The sequence below is a fragment of the Somniosus microcephalus genome, chromosome 5 (genome assembly GCF_052327205.1).
Source record: "Somniosus microcephalus isolate GS21.2 chromosome 5, FLI_Smic_1.0, whole genome shotgun sequence".
Taxonomy (NCBI): domain Eukaryota; kingdom Metazoa; phylum Chordata; class Chondrichthyes; order Squaliformes; family Somniosidae; genus Somniosus; species Somniosus microcephalus.
The window spans coordinates 145,882,652-145,907,699 of record NC_140991.1 but is presented as its reverse complement, the minus strand read 5'-3'; the positions used below and the strand labels follow the sequence as shown (position 1 = coordinate 145,907,699).

The following is a 25,048-nucleotide window of genomic DNA, read 5'->3' as shown; positions in this document are numbered from 1 at the left end:
TTGTAATGATATGTACTGAAGCATAAAACAGTTTTTGTTTTTGTACCACTCAGTTCATATTAACTGTGATTTCCACTGCTAAGTAATCATCATACTGTTGAACATCATATTATGAATAATGACTATTTCATTACAGAGAGTACAAAATTATAGTACATCAATTATGGGACCATTTATTTCCCAATTACCAGACACAGTTGAGTGGTATCAAAATCCATTTATTACACTTTTGAGTAATATGTGGCAGTGCCTCAACATTCACTACACTTTGAATATTTGTAAATATGGCAATAAAATAAAATAACTTCTATTGGGAAAGACATAACATCGACTTGTTTTAACAATAAACTCATACCAGTGAGGGATACAATATTATAGACACATCTGCTAGCAAATTAAAATAAGTGGCAATCATTCAATATAATTCTTTTATGTTTTATTAATGTCTTTGGACAAAGTCTTGTACTGTCTTCCACTCAGAAGGGGAATCTGTAGAAGCAAAAATATATAGTTAATCAAACTCAAGTGATCAGATGAAAAAATAGTAAAAGTTTATTCTATAGGAAATGATTTAATATATTAAATATATCTATTTATTTTTGTCACCTTTTACTTACCAGCAGCTGAAGACCGTTTTCCCATGAGTCCAACAAAACTCTCTAACTTATGTCCTACAAAACAAAAAAGGTACAGAAAAGTCTAACATCTAACTATATTACTGATCTTACCATGTATTCATCATAAAACTTACCATTCTTTTCTTGTGACATTTTTTTCATTGCCTAGGCAAATAATAATTGAGTGAGAACTACAAACAATATCAATAGCTAAATTACATGAAAATAGAATTGGGTGTTCTGATTTTATTTGAATGCAATTTCTGCATTGCATCATTAGCGGCAATAATATTCCTGACATCTAGCATTTGCTCTTCCTGTCATTTTAAATTATCTCCAATGTCCATTTTAGCTTATATACACATAAATAGCTTAATTTTTTTTAAATCCTGATCTCTGACTAGAAAACCACATGATCATATTGTAATAATGAATCTGAACCATGTGTGTATTGAGGTTATGCCATATCAGTGCTCCGTTATCTCTCAATTTATGCCCTGGCATAGTGCCTTCTCCCCTCCACACACACACACAATATATGAAACTCACATTCATTGTTGCTTAAAGAAACTATGCATAGTACTTCAGAACAAATGTAAATAAACAGAACCCAACGTTTTAATATTACAATAATGTGGTGGGTGATATAGAAGCTCTGGAAAAATGTTCAAAGGAAAGCTATTAGAATGATCCCTAGTTTAAAAGTCCATAGTTATCATGATAGGTTTAGAAAACTGGGTCTTTTTATTCTACGAAAACATAGGCTTTGAAGAGATTTAATTGAGGCTTTTAAAATGACTAGGTTAGATGTCAGGAAGCTTTTCTTTATGCAGAGGGTTATCAACGCTTAGAACAAGTTACCAGCTTGTGTAGTGAGTGCGTATTTTCTGCAACAGTTCACACAGGAGCTGGACAAGTTCCTTGCTATGGCTAATATCACTGCATGCTAAAGGCAAGTGAGACATTGGGTAGGTACCTCATGGTCACTGTGATCTCCTGAAACTCGTTCCGATTGCCTTCAGGGGTCAGAGAGGCCTAGGGCAGGATTTTCATTGTGCCGTGGAGTCGGGTTTGGAGGCGTGTGGGGGGGTTAAACTCCCGAAATCGGGGGTCCCGACCCCATCCCGCCCCCAACCCGCCTCCATGCCAGTTTCAAAGGAGGCGGGTACCCGCCCCGCACTGGGACCCGCCTACCCGAGGCGGGAAGGGGTTAGTGACAATTAACTGCCTGTTAACAGGTAGTTAACAGGCAGTTTTTAGCCTAATCCCTATTTTCATTCTTGAACTGTGGGATTCCCGACGGCTCCAAACCACGCCAAGTTAGAGGAGTCGGGCCGTTGGGTTGAAGGGCTTGGAGGGGGTCGAGATGTTGGTGTTCAGGTGAGTGATGTGTGCATGAGTGCAAAGGTAAGTGTGTTTGGTGTGTCTAAAGTGATTAAATAAGTTTTACTTACATTTTCTTACCTTTTCAGCCTTCCTTCCTTTAGGTTCGGGGAGTTCCTCATCTCACCAGCACAGAAAGCAGAATGGCTGCGAACTGTCAAAAGTGACAGCCTGCAGCTTTCTGTGCAGGAGAGATTTCTAACTGAGTCTGTGGAGAAGGACTCATGTTAGAAGTAAGACTGTCAGTGTTTTACAGCTTCAAACAGCTGTGAAACACTGATATTTCATCTGTCAAAACATCTTGACAGATGAAATATCAATCTGTGACGTCACCTGTTGCCGGGTGGCCCTTAATTGGCCTGCTGAGCCCGCTGGGCAGGCTCAACAAGGTCGATCAAGTTAAAATCGCATGGATTGGCCGCATCTCGATGGAGGCGGGACTACAACCCCGAAAGTTGTAGTCCCGCCTCCAACCTGACTTCTGAATGAAAATCCAGCCCCTAGTGTTTGTCTATAATCTGTTCCTTTGCCTTTTCCAGAAGATTACATGATTATAAGGGGCGGGGGGGGGGGGGGGTACACTGGAAATCGTGATGCTTAGTTGCATTCTGACTATTTGGGACAAGCTAGATGAACCATCTATTCTTTTTCTGTCCATCTTTTCATATGTTCCTAAAATCCATTCCATTAGCAGACTACCGCACCAGGGAAAGTACGCGCCTGACATTTCTGATTTACAAAAGAAGACTTATTCATTGCTATAGTAGGTGTGAACTTTAGATGTTCCATATTCATGAAACCATACAGGTAACCATCCCATCCATCACCAGTGAGAAACTTTTTTTCTCATAAAAAAATTATGGTGCTGACATTTAAAGCTGCTAAGGGCCCTGAATTAAATTTGAGTGGTCTCAGTGCAATTTACAGTAGAGAACTGAAAATATGCTTACAATTAGCAAAGATTGGATAGCTAAGTGAATTAAATAAATCATCCCAATAATTCTAAAGAAACTGATGCTCAGAACTAAAAAAAACACAATTGTTGATGAAAACAAAAATAGAATGATTTGTTAAAGTGTCATATTCTGTAACACTAAGTTAAGCTTGAATGGAAAACAATCATTAATAAGAAATGTAAGTCTTTAATGTTGAACATAAGAACATACGACGTAGGAGCAGGAGTAGGTCATTTGGCCCCTCGAGCTTGCTTCGCCATTCAATAAGATCATGGTTGATCTGATCTTGGCCTCAACTCCACTTCCCTGCCCGCTCCCCATAACACTTGACTCCCTTACCTTTCAAAAATCTGTTTATCTCCACCTTAAATATATTCAATGACCCAGCCTCCATAGCTCTCTGGGGAAGAGAATTCCAAAGATTCACGACCCTCTGAGAGAAGAAATTCCTCCTTATTTCCGATTTAAATGGGTGCCCCCTTATTCTGAAATTATGCCTTCTAGTTCTAGATTCCCCCACAAGGGGAAACATCCTCTCTGCATCTACCCTGTCAAGTTCCTTCAGAATCTTACATGTTTCAATAAGATCCCCTCTCAATCTTCTAAACTCCAATGTGTATAGGCCCAACCTGCTCAACCTTTCTTCATAAGACAACCCCTTCATCTCCGGAATCAACCTCGTGAACCTTCTCTGAACTGCCTCCAATGCAAGTATATCCTTCCTTAAATAAGGAGACCAAAATTGTACACAGTACTCCAGGTGTGGTCTCACCAACGCCCTGTACAGTTGTAACAGGACTTCCCTACTTTTATACTCCATTCCCTTTGCAATAAAGGCCAACACTCCATTTGCCTTCCTAATTACTTGCTGTACCTACATGCTAACTTTTTGTGATTCATGTACAAGGACCCCAGATCCCTCTGTACCTCAGCATTTTGTAATCTCTCCCCATTTAAATAATAATTTGCTTTTTTATTTTTCCTACCAAAGTGAATAACCTCGCATTTTCCCACATTAAACTCCATCTGCCAGATTTTTGCCCACTCACTTAGCCTATCTATATCCCTTTGGAGATTCTTTGTGTTCTCCACACAATTTGCTTTCCCACCTATCTTTGTATCATCAGCAAATTTGACCAATCCATTAAATTACAATTAAATCAATATAGCTTTTTTACAGGTTTGTTTTGGTTTACTCAGTTATTAGCCATTAGCTTTTCAAAACTTACTTTTGCGGGTCAGTGGCTTGTTTCCTGAAAAAGATGGAAAAACCAATATAAACTTATTTTTCCAACAAACTTTCCTGAAATAAGAAACATTGCCCTAGATTGAATTGCTTGACTCTGCAGAACAGTTATTACTGCCTTTATATCCAACATAAAGGTAGCCAGATCTGGTTTCATAATGCATCTCTGATTAGTGGTTTTAAATAATGAGTGAATTATTTCAAGTGTACCTTACTCATTATTCTCTTTTAATACCGCTGAGTGTGTCACCAATTACATCCATTATCCTAGAATTAATCTAGCTATGCTTCCTCTTAACTGAAAATAACTTAACAAGGACCTCCATACATTATTGCTGAGAGCTTGGAGAGCAAATTTTAACTAATGTAATATAAACTAATTTTTAAAAAATTATTTCACACTCCAGCTAAAAATCATTTCTCCCAAGGCCAAATGCAATAATTTTAATGATTTTCATTCATGTTGGCCTCACTTCTCTGATGATGGAATTAAACAAATTTTCAGCAATTAGAAACATTATCTAAATGCAACAAGAAATTATGCAGGTACAGTATTCAAATTAATAAAATATCAGTAATCATTGCATGATATCTGAAATTCCCCATTTTGTACTTCAGCAATAGCAATTGTATCTTACATGCATATTTCACATTTTAATGGCCTGGATTTTGCGCTCAGCGACGAAGGAACGGCTTTTGCAGTTCACCTCGCATACAGTTGTCCAGTGACTTTTCACGGGCTTGTCAGCAGAAATTTCTATTAATCCGGCATCTGATCCAGTACAGCGCTCTCTACAGGGGGTCTGTGGCAGCTGTGAACAGAGCAAGCAACAGCGAAGCTCTTCAACCACTCAGATTGAACAATTCTCACTGAGACACGCAGGGGGGGAAATTTAATCCCCAAAAATGGGTGGGTTGTGGTCAATTTTTTTGGGGGGGAGCGGCCCATTCACAGTTTCACGCACGCACAAAATTTAGCATTGAAAAAGCCGGTCCCAGGCTGCTTGGGACAGGCAGAGAACTGTGCAGCCACACGGCCATGCAGCTTAGAGGAAATGTTGGTTGGGGTCGGGTAAGAGGTTAAAGTGTTAAAAATCTGAATCCTGACCCCAAACTGCCCACTTCTGGTTTTAACGGAGGCAGGACAGGGGGGTGGGGGCGGACAACTCACTCCAAGGGGGTGGGCTGGCACTTTAAAAATTGTAATTAAGCTGCGTGCCTCATTTTGAAGCTGCCCACTTTAAATTTAACTGTGGGCTGGCGGGTTTCCCAGGCCTCGGAGAACCCGGCAGCTAAAGGAAGGTGAGGACTGCTGGAATCAGGAGGTAAGCGCCTTTCCACTTACCTGCTGGATCCAGCATTCCTGCTTCACCAAACACCCATGACCGTACCCCCGCCAACCACCCCCCAGCCCCCAACCCCTTTTCCGGCCTTCAATCCCCAGCCCCCAACCCCTCCGGCCCCCGATTCCCCCCTCCGGCCCCTGATACCTCCCTCCAGCCTTCGATCCTGCCTCTGGCCTCCGATTCCCCCTCCGGCCTCTGATCCCCGCTCTGGCGCCTGATACCCACTCCGGCTTCTGATCCCCCCTCCCGCCTTCAATCCCTGGCCCCCGACACCCCCTCCAACATCCAGCCTTCCGAGTCCTCCACGATCTCCATCATTCGACCCCCGCCCATCTCTCTGTGTGGCCTGGTGCCGCAGGCCTACCCGCCCAACAGCCAGCCAGCCTGCCTCTCCATCTGGCTGGCTGTAGGTGGGAAACTGACAAGCTAAATGTTAATCAGGGTCTGCCATTACTTCTGAGGGAATGAGGCTCCACACTTGTAAAATTATTTTTTCAGGGTCAGAGATATTGTTCAGTAGTAAATATAATTTATTACACCATTAAAAACTCATTAATCCTGAATGCACTAGCACTAACTTTTTCAGTCATGGGACTAGTGGGTAAGTACCCCAAGTTCATGCCATTACAGTGATTTCAGTGCCAAGTCTATCGACGAGGACTGCAACAGCGCATCCTGTGGAGGAGCAGGGTACCTCTGACTGCAACTTCTGGATTTCCGCATTTGACTGTGTCTGTGTGGATGGCAAAAATTGCTGTCAGATTTACCCTGTAGTAATGGCGAGCGCTGATAGCCTCGCCATTATTATTACAGCAAAATCTGGGCCACAGAGTTTCAAGTAATATGAAGACACACATCTACACATGTTAAAGGTACAAGCATTTAGCACCATTTTTTTCTTTTAATATTTGACTTAAATGAAGCTATATACCCAACAGACTGAGCCATCGTTAGAAATGCATTAAGATCCTGATAAGCAAATAATACATATTTCTGGAGAGAATGCCTGTATATAATTGAGAGTACTTTACAAATGGTGACCATCCAGGAAGGTCCATGGTTCAATCCTGGTCTATGCTGAGCCAGTTGATCTTGGCTTGGGCAGAAATGGAAGAATTACAAATGACCTCAATGTCCATTGGCTAGGAAAGGGAAAAATCAGTTGGAATTTATGGTTCTAATATGTATCCAGTGCTATTTGCTGGAATGGTGTGCTTGAGTATTGACATTAGGTGAGGATTAGGCTCAGCTGTGATGCCCCCATGCTGAAAAATAGCCTGTCAATCCCCAGTATCCAGACTCACACACGAGAAAAGGGGATATGGGAGGATCTGTATCCCAGTATGAATCATCCCCTAGAGGAGGATGGAAAAAAATAGTGGTTAATTCTTCCTGATAGATACATAACCTATCTTTAACTATAAATCTGCTATATGTATTTTTATCAAGTTGAGGAGATGCTGGATTGTTCAATAAGAACATAGGTTAAGCAGATAGATATTTTATACAAACCTCAAAGTACTTATACAGGATACATGAAATATTGACATTCACAGATACCTAAATGATGTACATGCTTCAATTCCTTATGTTTTAGTATATTTTACTGAACACTGGGCTCTTCATATCATAGCTTTATTTACTCAACTGAAAATTGACAATAACCCTCACACTTTGAGTTTTTGGTTAGTAATCAAGTATAGCTGAATCACTGTTGTTAAAATAGCTATTATAATTTGTTTATGCTGAAATTAGGAGGGATTAGAGAGCTGCATTTTGTTTTTAAATCAGATTGAAGTAGCCTCATCAGTGTAAAATATAGTGAAATATTTAATAGAACATTTGTAAATCATTTTGAAATTTTCCCAAGAATGTGTCCATTAAGATCTCTGGTGTGATATTGCTGTGCTCAACTGGAGAAGTTGGTCTTTTATGGGCCATCTTTGCATCCACACAAGGTGGTATAGCTCAGGAATCGAGTTGAAGACCTGACACTTAACTGCATTAAAGCCAAGTGACGTGAGACCATTTCCAGGAAGTAAGCTCACACACCTGGGGCTTGCACCATCTGCAGTATAACTGTAATTCAGCGCAAAGCCACGTCTAAGAAAAAATAATTGATCACCCAATGAATTGTCTAAGAACTTTCTGAAATTAAATTTGAATGCTTCTAATGTTGGTAGAGAATGAATGGTTCAGCCAGCTCTCTCCAAATGTTACAATTTAACCAGACATTGAAAAGAGGTCCTTTACCAATGGGCAGAGTGGCACATACAGCCAGCAGTATAACCTAGGCCTACTGCATAACACTCTACAGATATTTTTCTGAGACCAGCTGCTATAGTTTAATTGGCCTCATACTGAGCACTAATGCTCACTTTTTCAGACATTCAAATCTCTAATACTCTACTAAACTTAAAAACACATGAGCTAATCAAGGACAGTCGGTATGGATTTGTATATGAAAAGTCATGCTTGGCTAATGTATTTGAAATTTTTGAAGAAATCATTGAGTATCTAGATAAAGAGAATGCGACAGATATAGATTTTCAGAAACAATTTCATAAGATGCTATGTAATAGACCTGTTGCAAAAATTATGGGGAATGTATCACACAGGTAAGGAGATGGCTAAAGGGCAGAAAGCAAAGTAGGGGGAATTGGATGTTTTTTTGGATTGGAAGGATGTGATCAGGAGTGTCCCCAGGGATCTGTGCCAGGACTGCCTTTATTTTCCAGTTATATAGATGATGTGAACATAGACACAAGAGGAATAATATTGAAGTTTGCTGATAATACAAAATTAGCAACTTACACTAACTTGTGCGATATATAAAAGAGTGAAGGATTGAGAGATCTAGGTCACAGGTACACATACTTTAAAGGTGAGAGTGAAGATAGAAAGGTCTTAAAACGGCAGCTGGGTTTTAGATTATGGGGGCATTGAATACAGAATCAAAGAGATGATGATGAATTGTGCAAGTGACAGTTTGAGTGCTGTTCAGGAAGCCCTATTGTAGAAAGGATATTAGAGTCATGGAAAGGGTACAGTAATGATTCACTAGAATAATACCAGGAATTAGAGGTTAAGCTTGTGAAGAAAAGGTTGAAAAATTTAGGCTTTTTTTTAGTAGAACAAAAGAGGAGGTGGGAATCTAATGTAGCGTTTCAAAATTATGAAAAGTTTTGAAAGAGTAAATAGTGAAAGATTGTTTACAGTAATTGGAAAATCAGAAACAAGGGGCATAAACTCAGGATCATTGCTAGAGGATGTAGTAGGAAGTTAGATTTTTTTCGCACAGAGGTTATTAGAACGTGGAATACTTTAACACATGTGACTATTGAGGCAGAGATTATTATATCATTTAATAGGAGATTGGATGATTATTTGAAAAGGGAGCGTATAAAGGATACAGGGAAAGGGCAGGGAAATTGGATTAGAATATATAACTCCAGTTAAAGAGTTAGCACCGCATGATGGGCCAACAGGCCTCCTTCTGTACTATAATTTCAATGATTTTATTTCTATTCTATAATGATAACTAATGTCCCCAAAATCTATTTGTAAAGACGCACTGTGACACTAGGGTAATTTACTCTTTTTAACTGCTTTGCTCACAGGTTCTAGTTAAGCAATTAGGTGGGAAATGATTAAATACTACTGAGTTTTAAAAACATTCTTTAAGCAATATTGTTTTCTAGCCTTTGTCCCTAGGCAGTACACTGAGCTGACAAGATGATCAGCCAACCTCCTAACTGGCTTCTGACGATGTTGTTTTAGAACTAGCTGTTGGAATGGTGCAAAATAACTAACTGCAATCCTTTGGGGAAGCGTCTGACTTTCTTCTGTAACATACCCATTATAATTAGCAAGATCTTTGTTAAGCTTTGCAATATTTCTTTTAAAGGTATTGATCATATGGTAATACATAAAAAATATAATTGTGTTTAATGATTGATACATTATGGTTTATTATGTATAGCTCATAAGACATTCTACTCCCATTACAGTACAAAAACACGCCAGTGCTGGTCCCTTGATAGCGATCACAAGCAGAACAAGTAGCAATTACATCACCAGGTGTCAGCTCAGTCCTGGAGTTGTACAAGAGACACTCCTTCTGATAGTTTACATTAGCCACTGTATCTGCATCCATGGGAAAACAACAGAAAGGACAGCGACTCTGTTTTCTTCATAAAGGCATGGTTTTACATCCCTTAATGGACTGCATATCGGGATGTTCCCGATGGTCGGGGAGTCCAGAACCAGGGGTCACAGTCTAAGGATAAGGGGTAAGCCATTTAGGACAGAGATGAGGAGGAATTTCTTCACCCAGAGAGTGGTGAACCTGTGGAATTCTCTACCAAAGAAGGCAGTAGAGGCCAATTCATTAAATATATTCAAGAAGGAGTTGGATATATTTCTTAAGGCTAAAGGGATCAAGGGATATGGGGAGAAGGCAGGGACAGGGTACTGAATTTGGATGATCAGCCATGATCTCATTGAATGGCAGAGTAGGCTCGAGGGGCCGAATGGCCTACTCCTGCTACTATCTTCTATGCATATCATATAGTTTGTGCGGATTCCTCAATAGTGAACTATAGGGCTGTAACAGCAACCAGAGCCATGAAAGGTGTGCTCTATTCGTGAATATATGTGGTTGTGATACTCAGATTGGCTTTTTTGCCTACATCTACTGTGTATTCACATCTAATGTAAACCATCTGGTTCAGTATTACTAATGGTATATAACCACGCTGGATAACAGGTGAGATATTCAGTAAAAAATAATCCAGATTAAAACATAGAATGTTAATTAGAAACTGTAACTAAACAGCCGTTTAAAACACCAAGTGTAGCATGTGGAACGGGAGCAACTTTATAACAGTTATAATCACAGGCATTGGAGACATTGATTGAGTTTGTAAAAAAAATGCTCAAATATAAAATTAAATTCCGAAATAGTAAAAACCAGAAATGTTGGAAATCTGACATAAAATCTGACCACGCCCAGTCTCCGCCATAAACCATGAACCTTTCTGTCTTGATGTGATCGCCCTGCTGTGTATTTCCAGCATCTTCTGTTTTTATAAAATGCATCTGGCTTCTTTACTGTACGCGTCAGTTGACACGGTTTGATTTTTAAAAAATATATTCCAAGAAGTTTATTAGCTTGACATTAGTAAAAATGCGGTCGTGCGACTGGGCGGCCACGGCTGCACTATTGCTCGTGGTGCCGCCAGATGAAATAACTTGGCAATACCCTACAACCAACCTGGTTTAGTTATCAACACTACATTAAAAAAACACACTTTACCGAATGATCGCCGCCCCATTAAGCCAAAGAACTGCTCGGGTCGTGGTTTCCTGGCCATGCGCCTCAAGAGCTCCCGAACGGAATCCGGTACCAGTCGCTTCTCCTGAAATCAAATCACATTGGACAACCACTAATACAGATCAGTTGTGATATCGCACTGTATTGTTAGTATCGGTCCAGGGTCGCTGGAGCAGACTTAACAACGGTTCATGCATGGGCTACAGATCAAGGCAGGAAGGAAAAATAAGCACAATTTTAAACCAGTTTTCCGTAATATAGCTCGATTTATGTCCTACCGTTACTTTTAACGTGGTATCTCAGGAGACCACTTAAAAAAATGAATTGTATTACTTTTCTAAAAAATCGCAAAAGTTTAACTGGAGCAAGAACCCTGGCCGAGTCTCTGCAATGTTTCCCTGCGGGTTGCTGAGGTATTAAAACTAGGTTGGTTTTGCAGTTCTCGTGTGATGAACGATGCTGCGGGGTTGCTGATCTGTCGCCCGCCAATCCGTTCCGGCTGGGCTCTGCTCTGCTCACTTTCTGGTGCAACAGGTTCACCGAACTCGGCGTGCCACTGTATAAGTAGGTTATAATTATATTACGAACGTATTTCGAGTACAGTCCAATATCTTTGTTATCACACGGCGCCGCTGCCCCTTGGACGCCCCACTCATCGAAGCTCCAACTAATTGCATATCATCAAATTTATTTGATCAGAAACGGTCTAGGAATGCTCGGGCGCACATGCAAGAACTCCAGCCAATGTTATTGTTACCATATTGAATGGATATAATTTATTTGCAAGTACTGTCATTTTACATATAACATTTAAAATGACTAAATTGGCAATGCTCACAAATATTTGTTTGCCGCTAGATAATGATCTGCAATGCGATACTCTTGAATCCATAATTACCGATGTTTTACAGTTCGAAACATTTACACAATATAGAATCAGGAAGGTAGCTTGAGATGAAAGACGCAGTCCACCGTCTACATAATAACGGGCCGGTCTTGGGAACAAACTGGGATTTGGCCATTGTTTCCTTTCACGCACTCAGGAATTTGACTCCATCAGATTTACATATAAGTGAATTCGACTGTGTACAATTGCATCTATACCTGACTACCCCCGCCCAAGTATCCAGCTAGAAACTCACTTTCATACAGAAATCTTAATAAATTCACCATCCGCTTATTGTTCCATTACTGATAGATCCCCATTACTTTACCATAGCAATGAATAAGTACAGTCGTCGTGTTACTATGACTGCATATTCTTGTCTATGGGAGTGGATTGTGGTGCCATAGTAACCTGTTTTTGAAGTCGCTGCGTTTTTTCTAATTATGAAAGTAATATTTTCACTTACTACTCTGAAACTTTGGAATGTAGACGCCCCGCGCCACTTGATACAGTCAGGGCATGGTGCAGTCATAAACCACGCTGTCCTGGAGTCACGGAACACTCGTTTAAAAAGGAGCAGGATTCACTTATCCAACTACCCCACAGGCTTTACAACGAGCATTGCTTCTTTCGTGTCGTTTCCCTCTCTATTCAGGCATTCATTTTGTCTCCTGTCAGTGCTGGAATCCTATCGTGTTATACGTCAGGAAGCATCAGCCTCGTCCACAAGTAAAAAAGTTCCCGGTACCTACCTCAGCGTGCAGCTCTTGTCTCACTACAAGAGGAACAAACTGGAATTTGGCAATTATTTCCTTTCACGAACTCAGGAATTTGATTCCATCAGGTTTACATATAAGTGAATTTGACTGTGTACATTTAATTGTATCCATACCTGACTACCCACGCCCAAGTATCCAGCTAGAAGCTCACTTTCATACAGAAATCTTACTAAATTCACCATCCGCTTACACATACATTACTGATAGATAGATCCCCGCTGATTTACCAGAGCAATCAATTACTATAACTGGCATATTCTTGTCTATGGGAGGAGATTTTGGTACCACAGTGAGCTGTCTAATGCATCTGAAACCAAAAGTACTTTGAGAGCTAGTACCACAGGTAACTGCTAAACCCTTAAAGGCTTTAGAATCGTGAGGCACGGGGAAAACGCAAACAGGCTGTTGTAAACCCAAGCACAGGTTTAAATTATTTATCTTTTTGTTGTAAATAGTGACTTCGAACAATACCTGGCTGTGGTCGCTATCAATCCACAGAGACGCGTCTTCATTCGAAGAAATCTCTTCGCAAAAGACCTCTGCCAAAACCAGGAGGATGACAGTCAGTGCGAGCAGCCGGAGACTTCTCATCTTGGGAGCGGGGAGGGGTGGCGGGGTGGCCGCGCCGACTCCGGCTGTGTAGAGCTGGAGCTGCGGAAGACGGTGTGGAGAGAGTGGCGAGAGTTGAAGTGGCTGCGCGCTCTCCTCGCCTGTGCCAGAGGAGTGTGCCCGCACCTGGCCCCAGTCCAGTTCGTGTTTTTCCGTCCGATCCCGGAAATCCCCGAGCTCGCTCGCTCCTTCTTTGACACGCTCAGCTTACCTGCCAACTACAGGGACACAGACAGCAGCTCCTGCTCTGTCTGACCAGGAGGCTGATAATGACGGTCTTCGCCAACGTGCAGTTTGAATGTCTCAGATTCCTGATCTCAAAGCTGGAGTCTGAATGAAAGTCCAGTTGAATCCGTGTCATTTATACCCTGCATCAAGGGGTCGATACAGCGCAGGTACTTTACTGATCCAAAAATAGCCCTCCAGGATTTCGAAGGTGAACAAGTCTTCCCTCAGTCTGGCGAATTGAATTAAAGGATCATAATTTAAGTGCAGAAATGTCAAGATCTATTTTTTTCTGCCGTCTGATTGTTTAAATCATTTCCCCGATGTGACAGTGTAAATGCGTGCCTAAACCGACGTCAGTATTTTGGCGTAATGATTCATTTCCATTCAATAGTTGCCCCGGAGTCAATCATTTCATTAAATTTTTAATAACTGTAAGAAATCACACAACACCAGGTTATAGTCCAACAGCTTTATTTGAAATCACAAGCTTTCGGAGCGCTGCTCCTTCTTCAGGCTGTGTCTTTATGCATTTCTCCACTTCACCTGAAGAAGGAGCAGCGCCGAAAGCTTGTGATTTCAAATAAAGCTGTTGGACTATAACCTGGTGTGTGTGATTTCTTACATTTGTCCACCCCAGTCCAACTCCGGCATCTCCACACCATTTTTAATAACTGTAATTGGATTGCTGAAAGAAAGGAACTCTTTTGGATTCACAGGTGACGCATCAAAAGTGCTTTAGAGACAATTCAATAATACAAAGTACCTTCATCTTTTTGGAAATCCACTCAAGGTTAGAATTTGATTTGTAATGATACATCTAAAACGTCTGAGAATATTATTTACTTGAAAGTTACGGAATCAAGAACAGGAACGCAATTTAAGCTATAATGTACACGTTATTTTTCTTATCAATTAAATGGCTAGATATTAAGATCACAACCACATGTAAATTGTATTATTAACACGAGATATACACAGATAAATGTTACATAAGTGAGCGTTTTACTGCAACTATGTTCAATTTATTGTATTAATTTGCTGTGGGAGTTTTTCTCTCCGCAACTATTTCGTAGTTGAACAAAATGAAAACATCACCTAAGATCTTAAATTAGGCTGTTCTGACTTTAACTTAATTAACCGTATAATCTTTATGATTCCTGTATTTTGCATAGCAATAATCTTGAGAGATTGCGTAAAACACCGAAATTGAATTTCTGAAGATATTTGACTATAAAAGGTATCAGAGCAAAATGTATTCAATGCATCAAATTAGCTTCAGCTAACGAGGCTGGACGTTTGCAGTCATGGTCGATATTAGAAAGATAGGGAATTACGGTATCAACACCACCAGTCAGGTAATGTGTGAAACTCAGGACCCGTGCTACTGGGGCAAAATGTTTTTTCTCTTTCGTCATATCTATGGCAAAATCTTCTTTATAAATACATTTTTGATTTAATTACACAGAGGAAATCTCCCGTTGTTAATTTTCCAGCTGTGGTGATTAAGAAAGGTAGACAATAGCTAAGGATCTCTCGCCAACTCGGGTGCTTTAAAGTCTACATTTGCAATTTAGTTAACTTATGGCAAGATACAATCTATTAATTCAAAATAGGAATCAATAAATGTCATAACATGACATTTAAGAAAAAAACTTCTTTCGGTTAGTTTTTTCGTTTTGTAAAACCAGCAGGACGTCTAACCTTATTCCGGGAATACTTCAGGTTTATCTTTAGTTGTATTTAAAACTGGCTCCACTTTACCTAACTAATCCTACTGATAGCTACCTCAATGTACATATACCATATTACGTTTGAGCTTTTATCACTTTTCCCAATTTATTTTACAACAAATACAAGTACTGGTAAGGTACTGGGAGGCGCCATTTTTGATTTTCAGGATGCCGAAGACTGGCAATATTACTGCTTTCGATAGTGATATAGAGGATTGGACCACATATGTGGAAAGAGTGGGGGTATATTGCAAGGCGAATGAAGTAGCGGATGATAAAAAGGCATCGGTACTTCTAAATCTGATGGGCGCAAGGACATACGGGCTGTTACGAAACTTGATCACTCCAGCCAAACCGATGGACAAGAATTTTAAGGAGATTGTTGATACCTTACAGGAGCACTTAAACCCAACACCGCTGCTGATAGCGGAACGATTCAAATTCTTCAGGCGGAATCAGCACAAGAATGAAAGTAACGCTGATTACCTCACCGAATTACAAAAGCTGTCAAAGCACTGCCAATTCGGGGCAGGACTGGCAGATTCTCTATGAGACAAATTCGTCTGCGGTCTCCTAAGCAAAGGAACACAGAAAAGACTACTTTCTGAGAAAGATTTGACACTGGACAAGGCTTTCAGTGTGGCTGTATCATACGAAGCAGCAGCAAGAGGAGCTGCAGAGATACAGCAAAAGCCACAGGACTTCGGCACCCATGAAATGACACGGGGTTTCGAGAGATGTTATCGCTGCAGCAGATCCACCCATGACCAGAAGGACTGCTGGTTCAAGGACAAAGCATGCAGGCAATGCGGAAAGATGGGACACATTGCACGTGTATGCAGATCTGGTAAAAAATCCACTGACAGTAAAAAGGTCAATAAGGAAAAGTACAGAAAGGTACAAATGATGATGGACAGTAGCTCCGAAGACCAGAAGAGCGATAGCGACTCCGGAAACAAGAGACTAAGCTGTCTCAAATTACATAATGTAATTGCCAAAGAAGATTACCAGACCATTTGGGTTACCCTCACGATAGCGGGGTCCCCAGTCAAAATGGAGCTAGATACAGGATCAGCTCTGACCGTCATGAGTCGACGGGATTGCGAGCGGCTATTTCCGCATATACCTTTGAAAGACACATCCATTATCTTGAAGACATATACAGGGCAGAAAGTATACCCCAGAGGGAAAATAAGGGTGCCTGTTGTATACAACGGCAAGGAAATACAGAAGTTGTATTTATACGTTCTGCAAGATGGTGGTCCACCATTGTTGGGACGTGAATGGATCAGAAAGATACGTTTAGACTGGCACTCCATTCAGGCACTGACGGTGACCAGTAAGAAAAAAAATGATGATGACGTCATACCTGGACGATTAAAAGAAATCTTGGCTAACGCCAAAGAAGTGTTTCAACAGGAACTAGGAACCCGCCACCGCCTCAATAAAAGTGGAAGATGTGGCAATTCCCAAGTTTTTTAAGGCAAGGCCGGTGCCATACGCAATTCGTCCAGCCGTCGAGGCAGAGCTGGAGCATTTGGAAAAAGCAGGCGTGTTATCCAAGGTAGATTGGAGCGAGTGGGCAACACCCATCGTCCCGGTCATGAAGAAAACATTGAATAATGATAAATCTGAAGAACAGAGAAAAATTCGCATCTGTGGGGACTTCAAGGTGACTGTAAACCCGGTTCTTCACACGGTACAGTATCCTCTTCCGAGGATAGAAGATATTTTCGCCTCACTATCCGGAGGGAAACGTTTCACCAAAATTGACTTAGCACAGGCATATCTACAGATAGAGGTTGAGGAGGCCTCTAAAAAGTATCTCACGATAAACACACACAAAGGCCTGTACCAGTACAATCAACTGGTTTTTGGAGTGGCATCAGCTCTGGCTATCTGGCAAAGAGCTATGGAGCAAGTCCTGCAAGGGATTCCGGGGACTCAATGCTACCTAGACGACATCCTTGTAACAGGAGAAAACGACAACGAGCACCTTGCCAACTTGGAGCAGGTGCTCACGAGGCTGAGAGAACGGGGCCGACGAGCAAATCGCCCCAAGTGCGAATTTTTCCAAAAACAAATATCATATTGTGGCCATGTCATTAACGAAGAAGGGTTGCATAAGTCACCTGAAAAAATTGAAGCGGTCGTAAAAGCCCCCGCGCCTGAAAATGTCTCACAATTAAGGTCGTTCCTGGGATTAATAAATTACTATCATAAATTTTTACCGAACTTGTCAACAGTTCTGCACCCTCTTAACGCACTGCTACAAATGGGAGTAGTTTGGAAATGGAGCGAAGACTGTAAACGTGCCTTCCATAAATGCAAAGGCTTGATCACGTCCAGGGAAGTGTTGGCTCATTACAACCCATCACTGCCAATCAGACTGGCGTGCGATGCATCCCCTTACGGCGTGGGAGCGGTATTATCGCATAGATTTCCTGATGGCTCGGAGCGGCCGATAGCTTTTGCGTCACGCTCATTGAACTCAGCTGAGCGTAACTATGCCCAGATCGACAGGGAGGCACTCAGTCTGGTGTGGGGGGTGAAGAAATTCAACCATTACCTACACGGACAAAAATTTACCTTGTTGACTGACCATCAACCCCTCATCTCCATATTCAACCCTAAAAAGGGCGTTCCCATTATGACAGCGCAAAGGCTACAGAGGTGGTCCCTTTTCCTAGGGGCACACCAATATGACATAGAATACAAAGGAACAAAACAGCATGGGAATGCTGACGGGTTATCGCGCCTACCGTTGCCAACGGTAGAAGAGGCGCCTACAGTGGACCCAGTGGAGATGTTCCACTCGACCATAGTGGAATGTCTACCGGTGACAAATTCTACCATTGAAAAGGAAACGAGAAATGACCCGACTCTCTCACGAGTCTACGATTTAACGGTGAAGGGATGGCCAGCACATGGCGAACCACTGTTGCCAGCATTCTCGCAAAGAAGAGAACAGCTGTCAGTGTGCCGAGGAACCTTGATGTGTGGATCCAGAGTGGTGATTCCACCCAAACTCAAGGATAAAGTGCTAAAGGAGCTTCACGAGGGGCATCTGGGTGGAGTGAAAATGAAGAACTTAGCCAGAGCGTTTGTGTGGTGGCCAGGTATCGATGGAGACATCAAAGAAATGACCAAGAGCTGTCTAGGATGCCAGAAGGTCCAAAACGCCCCACCACAAGCCCCTCTACATCCATGGGAGTGGCCCTCATCTCCATGGCAAAGGGTACATATCGACTTTGCTGGTCCATTTATGGACTCAATGTTCTTAATCGCGGTGGATGCACACTCCAAGTGGCCGGAGGTAATAAAGATGTTCTCCACCACCACGGAAAAAACCATCACAGTATTAAGGACCATATTCACCAGGAATGGGCTGCCTGAACAGATCTGTTCTGATAATGGACCGCAATTTGCATCCGAAGAATTCAGGAAGTTCTTAAAAAACAATGGGGTTAAGCACTACACGTCCGCCCCATACCATCCCGCCACCAATGGATTAGCTGAAAGGTTTGTCCAGACCTTCAAGAAGGCCATAAAGGCCATGGGTAATGAAGACATAAATCTACAACATAAGGTAGATAACTTCTTGTTTGCGTACAGGAATGCAACACATGTGGTTACAAACCAAACCCCCGCCATGATGTTTTTCAATAGAAGACTAAGATGCCGGCTGGATTTGGTCAAGCCAAACGTCAGAAGGGACGTAGAGAACCGGCAATTTCAAAGCATGAATGAAAGGCCAACTAGAACCTTCCAGATAGGTCAACCAGTTTTGGCCCGGGACTACCGTACCGAGAAATGGCAGCCTGGAACTATTTGCACATGACCAGGACCGCTGATGTATACCGTGGACATTGGAGAAAGCATAATAAGGCACCATGCTGACCAGATCATAGAGTCATCCGAAAAAGGACAACCTACACCACAATTCTGTACGCCTAGTGATGAAGCAGAAATACCCATAGTATCTACCTCCGATCCGGTGATACTGGAACCAGATGAACCCGACACTGGCATTGAAGCCGAATCGACCTTGCCAAAAGAACCTACTACACCACCGAAACCTACTACACCACCGAGGCGTTATCCGGACCGAGTCAGGAAGCCTCCAGAGAGACTGAATTTGTAATTGATTAACTTCAGCAAATGTGTAGATTATTGTTCTTGTAAAAATGTTATTTAATGATTACTTAAAATGTTATGTACTATTTATCTAAAAGGGGAGGAATTGTAGTGTATGTACCTTTAAGAGGAACTATGTTTTTGAAGCCCCTGTGTACTGTAGTACCAGTAGTGACCACTCGGGTATATAAGCCTGTATAGCGTCTTGTGTAGTTAGTTCACCTCCAGACTTTGTTCAGTAAACACTTGTTAAATCAACTCCTGCATTCCGTGTCTCCATTAACACACGGATCTAACAGGTTCAAGTCCCACTCCCACTCCAGTGACTTGAGCACACAAATCTAGGCTGATGCCCCAGTGCAGTACTGAGGGAGTGCTGCACTGTCAGAGGTGCTGTCTTTTGGATGAGACATTAAACCGAGGCCCCATCTGCTCTCTAAGGTGAATGTAAAAGATCCCATGACACTACTTTGAATAAAGCAGGGAGTTATCCCCCTATCCTAGCCAATTTTATCCCTCAACCAACATTACTAAAACAGATTATGGTCATTATCACATAGCTGTTTGTGGGAACTTGCTCTGTACAAATTGGCTGCGACATTACAAAGTGGCTACACTTGGAAAAAGTACTTCATTGGCTGTAAAGCACTTTGGGAGGTCCTGAGGCTGTGAAATGTGCTATATAAATGCAATTCTTTCTTCGATGAGATAGGACAGGCGAGCAAAGAGGTAGGTTTTAAGGAATATCTTAAAGGTGGAGAGAGGCAGAGAGGTTTAGGGAGGGATTTCCAGAATTTAGGGCCTATGAGGGCACTGGCAGAGATTACAGAGGGTTGTAGGAGGTTACAGACATAGGGAGGGGCGAGGCCATGGAGGGATTTGAACACAAGGATGAGAACTTCAAAATCCAGGCGTTGTCCAACTGGGAGCCAATGTAGGTCAGCGAGCACAGAGGTGAATGGGACTTAATGTACTTTAAGGGGTGCAAATGGAAGTGGTTTCACGTTTGAGAACAAAACTGATTTTTGAAGATTTGGAGCAGGTTGTAATCGGATACGTTCATTTTCCGCAGACAGACGGCTTTACGCTGTGAATACTAAAACATTAATGGTTAAATATCACATAAGAAATTTCACAAAGTAAACGGTTAACCACATTTAACTTCACTCCAGACTACTCCTCTGACGTGGGTGAGTTTAAGGATGCATTTATTCTGCGGCTACCAGTCTGAGTACTTGTTTCATTCAAGCTGTACACTGGGATTCTGCTACCCGTGGGAGGACTCTACATCACGCCTCTGACAGCCCTCAAATTTTAAGTTTCCAGAGCAGGAGTACCTGCGCTCTTAAAACAGTTAAATCAACTCAGAGCGAGTTTAAAAGTGTCCAAGTAGTCCAGAGGGCTCTAGATGTGCTTTTTAAATAAAGTTCACGTTGCACTGGAGTCATAATATTAATTCCACTAACTCGGACTCCCTGCGAGGAGCTGTGTTCGTCAGGAGCGTGGATGGAAGAACAGGTTCTAGCCTGACTATTGTGCTGGAGCACCATGTAAATGTGACGCCTCGCTGGGAGTACGGGGTTGTGGAATTACGTATAGCCACGGAGAGCTACAATCCTTACACTCATTCACATCAGCGGAGACTGCCTCCCCCAGGGGTCGCACACCGCTTTTCTCCAGAATCTGGGACTAAACTCTGCAGTTATCCTTACACTTAAGTAATGCAAAAGTGACGGTATAACTGGAGTTTGAGCCCGCTGTGACTCCAGAGGGAAGTAGTCCAAAGGGCTCCAGCAATGCTGTTGGACAGAGTATAAATCAACAAATAGTGGAGGTCTGTAGTAATATTTTAATCTCCATATTGATTGGACAAATCAAATTGGCCATGGTAGCCTAGAGTGCATCCGGGATGGTTTCCTAGAACAGTATGTAATGGAACCAATCAGGGAGCCGGCTATCTTGGATCTGGTACTGTGTAATGAGACAGAATTAATACATTTTTTAAAAATTCGTTTATGGGATCTGGGCATCACTGGCAAGGCCAGCATTTGCTGCCCATCCCTAGTTGCCCTTCAGAAGGTGGTGGTGAGCTGCCTTCTTGAACTGCTGCAGTCCGTGTGGTGAAGGTACTCCCACAGTGCTGTTAGGTAGGGAGTTCCAGGATTTTGACCCAGCAACGATGAAGGATCGACGATATACTTCTAAATCAGGATGGTGTGTGACTTGGAGGGGAACTTGGAGGTGGTGGTGTTCCCATGCGCCTGCTGCCCTTGTCCTTCTAGGTGGAACAGGTTGTGGGTTTGGGAGGTGCTGCCGAAGAAGCCTTGGCGAGTTGCTGCAGTGCATCTTGTAGATGGTACACACTGCAGCCACGGTACGCCAGTGGTGGAGGAAGTGTATGTTTAAAGTGCTGGATGGGGTGCCAATCAAGTGGGCTGCTTTGTCCTGGATGGTGTCGAGCTTCTTGAATGTTGTTGGAGCTGCACTCATCCAGGCAAGTGGAGAGTATTCCATCACACTCCTTACTTGTGCCTTGTAGATGGTGAAAAGGCTTTGGGGAGTCAGGAGGTGAGACACTCGCCGCAGAATACCTAGCCTCTGACCTGCTCTTGTTGCCACAGTATTTATGTGGCTGGTCCAGTTAAGCTTCTGGTTAATGGTGACCCCCAGGATGTTGATAGTATGGGATTCGGCAATGGTAATGATCTCATAATAAAGGATCCTCTCGGAAAGAGTGATCATAGCATGGTTGAATTTCAAATTCAGTTGGAGGGTGAGAAAGTTGTATCTCAAACCAGTGTCCTGATCTTAAACAAAGGCAATTACAATGACACGAGGGCAGAACTGGCTAAAGTGGACTGGAAAAATAAATTAAAGTGTAAGACAGTTGAATTGCAGTGGCAGACATTTCATACCTCTCAACAAAAATATATTCCAGTGAGAAACCATCCATGGCTAACTAAGGAAGTAAAGGATGGTATCAAATTGAAAACCAAGGCATACAATGTTGCCAAGATTGGTGGGAGACCAGAGGATTGGGAAACTTTTAAAAACCAGCAAAGGATGACTAAAAAAAGAGATGAATTATGAGAGTAAACTGGCAAAAAATATTAAAACAGATAGTAAGAGCTTCTACAGGTATATAAAAAGGAAGAGAGCAGCTAAAGTAAACATTGGTCCCTTAGAGGATGAGACTGGGGAATTAATAATGGGGAACGGGGAAATGGCAGAGACTCTGAACAAATATTTTGTATCTGTCTTCATGGTAGAAGACACTAACAACATCCCAATAATGGATAATCAAGGGGCCACAGGGAGGGGGGAACTAAAGACAATCACTATCACTAAGGAAATAGTACTTGGTAAAATAATGGGACTAAAAGACGACAAGTCCCCTGGACCAGATGGCCTGCATCCCAGGGTTTTAAAAGAAGTGGCTGCAGAGATAGTGGATGCATTAGTTGCAATATACCAAAATTTCCTGGACTCTGGAGAGGTCCCAGCGGATTGGAAAACTGCAAATGTAACACACCTATTCAAGAAAGGAGGGAGACAGAAAGCAGGAAATTATAGACCAGTTAGCCTAACATCTGTCGTTGGAAAAATGCTGGAGTCCTTCATTAAGGAATCAGTAGCAGGGCATTTGGAAAATCATAATGCAGTCAAGCAGAGTCAGCATGGTTTTATGAAAGGGAAATCATGTTTAACAAATTTGCTGGAGTTCTTTGAGGGTGTAACGAGCAGGGTGGACAAAGGTGAGCCAGTGGATGTGGTGTATTTGGATTTCCAGAAGGCATTCGATAAGGTGCCACATAAAAGGTTACTGCATAAGATAAGAGCTCACGGAATTGGGGGTAATATATTAGCATGGATAGAGAATTGGCTAACTAACAGAAAGCAGAGAGTCGGGATAAATGGGTCATTTTCCGGTTGGCAAACGGTAACTAGTGGGGTGCCACAGGGATTGGTGCTGGGGCCTCAATTATTTACAATCTACATTAATGACTTGGATGAAGGGATCGAGTGTAATGTAGCCAAGTTTGCAGATGATACAAAGGTGGGTGGGAAAGCAAGTTGTGCAGAGGACTCAAAGAATCTGCAAAGGGGTATAGACAGGCTAAGTGAGTGGGCAAACATTTGGCAGATGGAGTATAATGTGGGAAAGTGCGAGGTTAACCAATTTGGCAGGAAAAATAAAAAAGCAAACTATTATTTAAATGGAGAGAGATTACAAAATGCTACAGTTCAGAGGGACCTGGGGGTCCTTGTGCATGAAACACAAAAAGTTAGCATGCAGGTACAGCAAGTAATCAAAAAGGCAAATGGAATGTTGGCCTTTATTTCAAGGGGGTTGGAGTATAAAAGCAGGGAAGTCCTGCTACAACTGTACAGGGTATTGGTGAGACCACTCCTTGAGTACTGCGTACAGTTTTGGTCTCCTTATTTAAGAAAGGACATACTTGCATTGGAGGCAGTTCAGAGACGATTCACACGGTTGATTCCTGAGATGAGGGGTTGACTTATGAAGAAAGGTTGAGCAGGTTGGGCCTATACTCATTGGAATTTAGAAGAAGAATGAGAGGTGATCTTATTGAAACATAAGATACTGAGGGGGCTCGACAAGGTAGATGCAGAGAGGGTGTTTCCCCTCATGGGGAAATCTAGAACTCGGGGGCATAGTTTCAGAATAAAGGGTCGCCCTTTTAGAACTGAGATGAGGAGGAATTTCTTCTCTCAGAGGGTCCTAAATCTGTGGAATTCTCTGCCCCAGAGAGCCGTGGAGGTTGGGTCATTAAATACATTTAAGGTGGAGATAGACAGATTTTTACAAGATAAGGGAGTGAAGGGTTATGGGGAGCGGGCAGGGAAGTGGCTTTGAGCCCTAGATCGGCCATGATCTTATTGAATGGAGGAGCAGGCTGGAGGGGCCAAGTGGCCTATTCCTGCTCCTAGTTCTTTTGTTCTTAAGTGCCGTGAAACCCCTGCAGGAGGGCCTTCTCACAATGCCTCAGTTTCAGATCTCCAGTTTAAAACAATTGCTTAGATGGACCTTCTGCACACTTCTAAACTTACATAGAGTTGCTTTAAATGTATTGAGAATTTACTGGCTAGGCAGATTCACATAATCGTAGTCAGATTCACAGCCAGGCAATATAAACTTGGTGCCGTTGGCTGTGAACTGCAGCTACTGATCGAGGTCAATGGCTATAGATTAAACAGAATTTCAGATTGCAGTTACTGTATATTGTCACATTTGCGCCATGCTCCATTTCACAATGATGCAGAAGTGACATCTGAGTCAGATTCTAGCTGGGGTGGAGAATATAACTGCCTAATATCGCTTGATTCAAAAAATACTCAGGCTATCCTTTGGATTATTCTGGACAATTCATAAACGGAAGTAGAGCTTCTTGATAATATTTTGAGAGTGTCGACACTTTTGCTCTCGTTCACATTTAAAAGTTAGCGAGCTGGAGTGGAGCTCTGCACGTGTATGAGAATATTCGCAGACAGGCAGCCCGCAGTATAACATGGATGCTGTTGACTGTATTTGGATCTCAGACTGGTAAACACAGTCCACAGCAGCTTTAGCAGTATCTTCTTCCGTCACAATTCTCTACAAAGTATTATTTTTTCTGAAACAGACTGGAGATTTCTTTTGTATTTTTAGCAGTTTCAGTTGTTCTCCAGAACATTGCAGATGACATTGGTGAATCCTCCCACCATTGACTGTACGGACAAATTCCAGCCATTGACGCATGCTGCTGCTTTCAAAGCGCATCCCGAATAAAAACT

At 42.2% G+C, this 25,048-nt stretch overlaps 1 protein-coding gene across 4 annotated transcripts; it reads right to left on the bottom strand.

Annotated features, from left to right (window-relative positions):
- Nucleotides 1-202: 202 nt before the first annotated feature.
- On the bottom strand, nt 203-13,725 carry LOC147117382 (protachykinin-like). 4 transcript variants are annotated; one of them, XM_085988345.1, is made up of 6 exons: nt 13,020-13,725; nt 10,866-10,968; nt 4,186-4,209; nt 752-782; nt 618-671; nt 463-489 (listed from the first exon to the last, which is right to left on the bottom strand). In XM_085988345.1, exons 1-5 carry the CDS (start codon nt 13,137-13,139, stop codon nt 665-667), a joined length of 285 nt encoding a protein of 94 aa, XP_085844471.1. In that variant the 5' UTR covers nt 13,140-13,725; the 3' UTR covers nt 463-489; nt 618-664. The 4 variants fall into 4 exon arrangements, with proteins under 4 accessions (XP_085844469.1, XP_085844468.1, XP_085844470.1 ...); XM_085988343.1 differs by lacking the exon at nt 752-782 and having other exon boundaries at nt 203-489; nt 607-671; nt 13,020-13,721; XM_085988342.1 differs by lacking the exon at nt 752-782 and having other exon boundaries at nt 203-489; nt 13,020-13,717.
- Nucleotides 13,726-25,048: the final 11,323 nt, after the last annotated feature.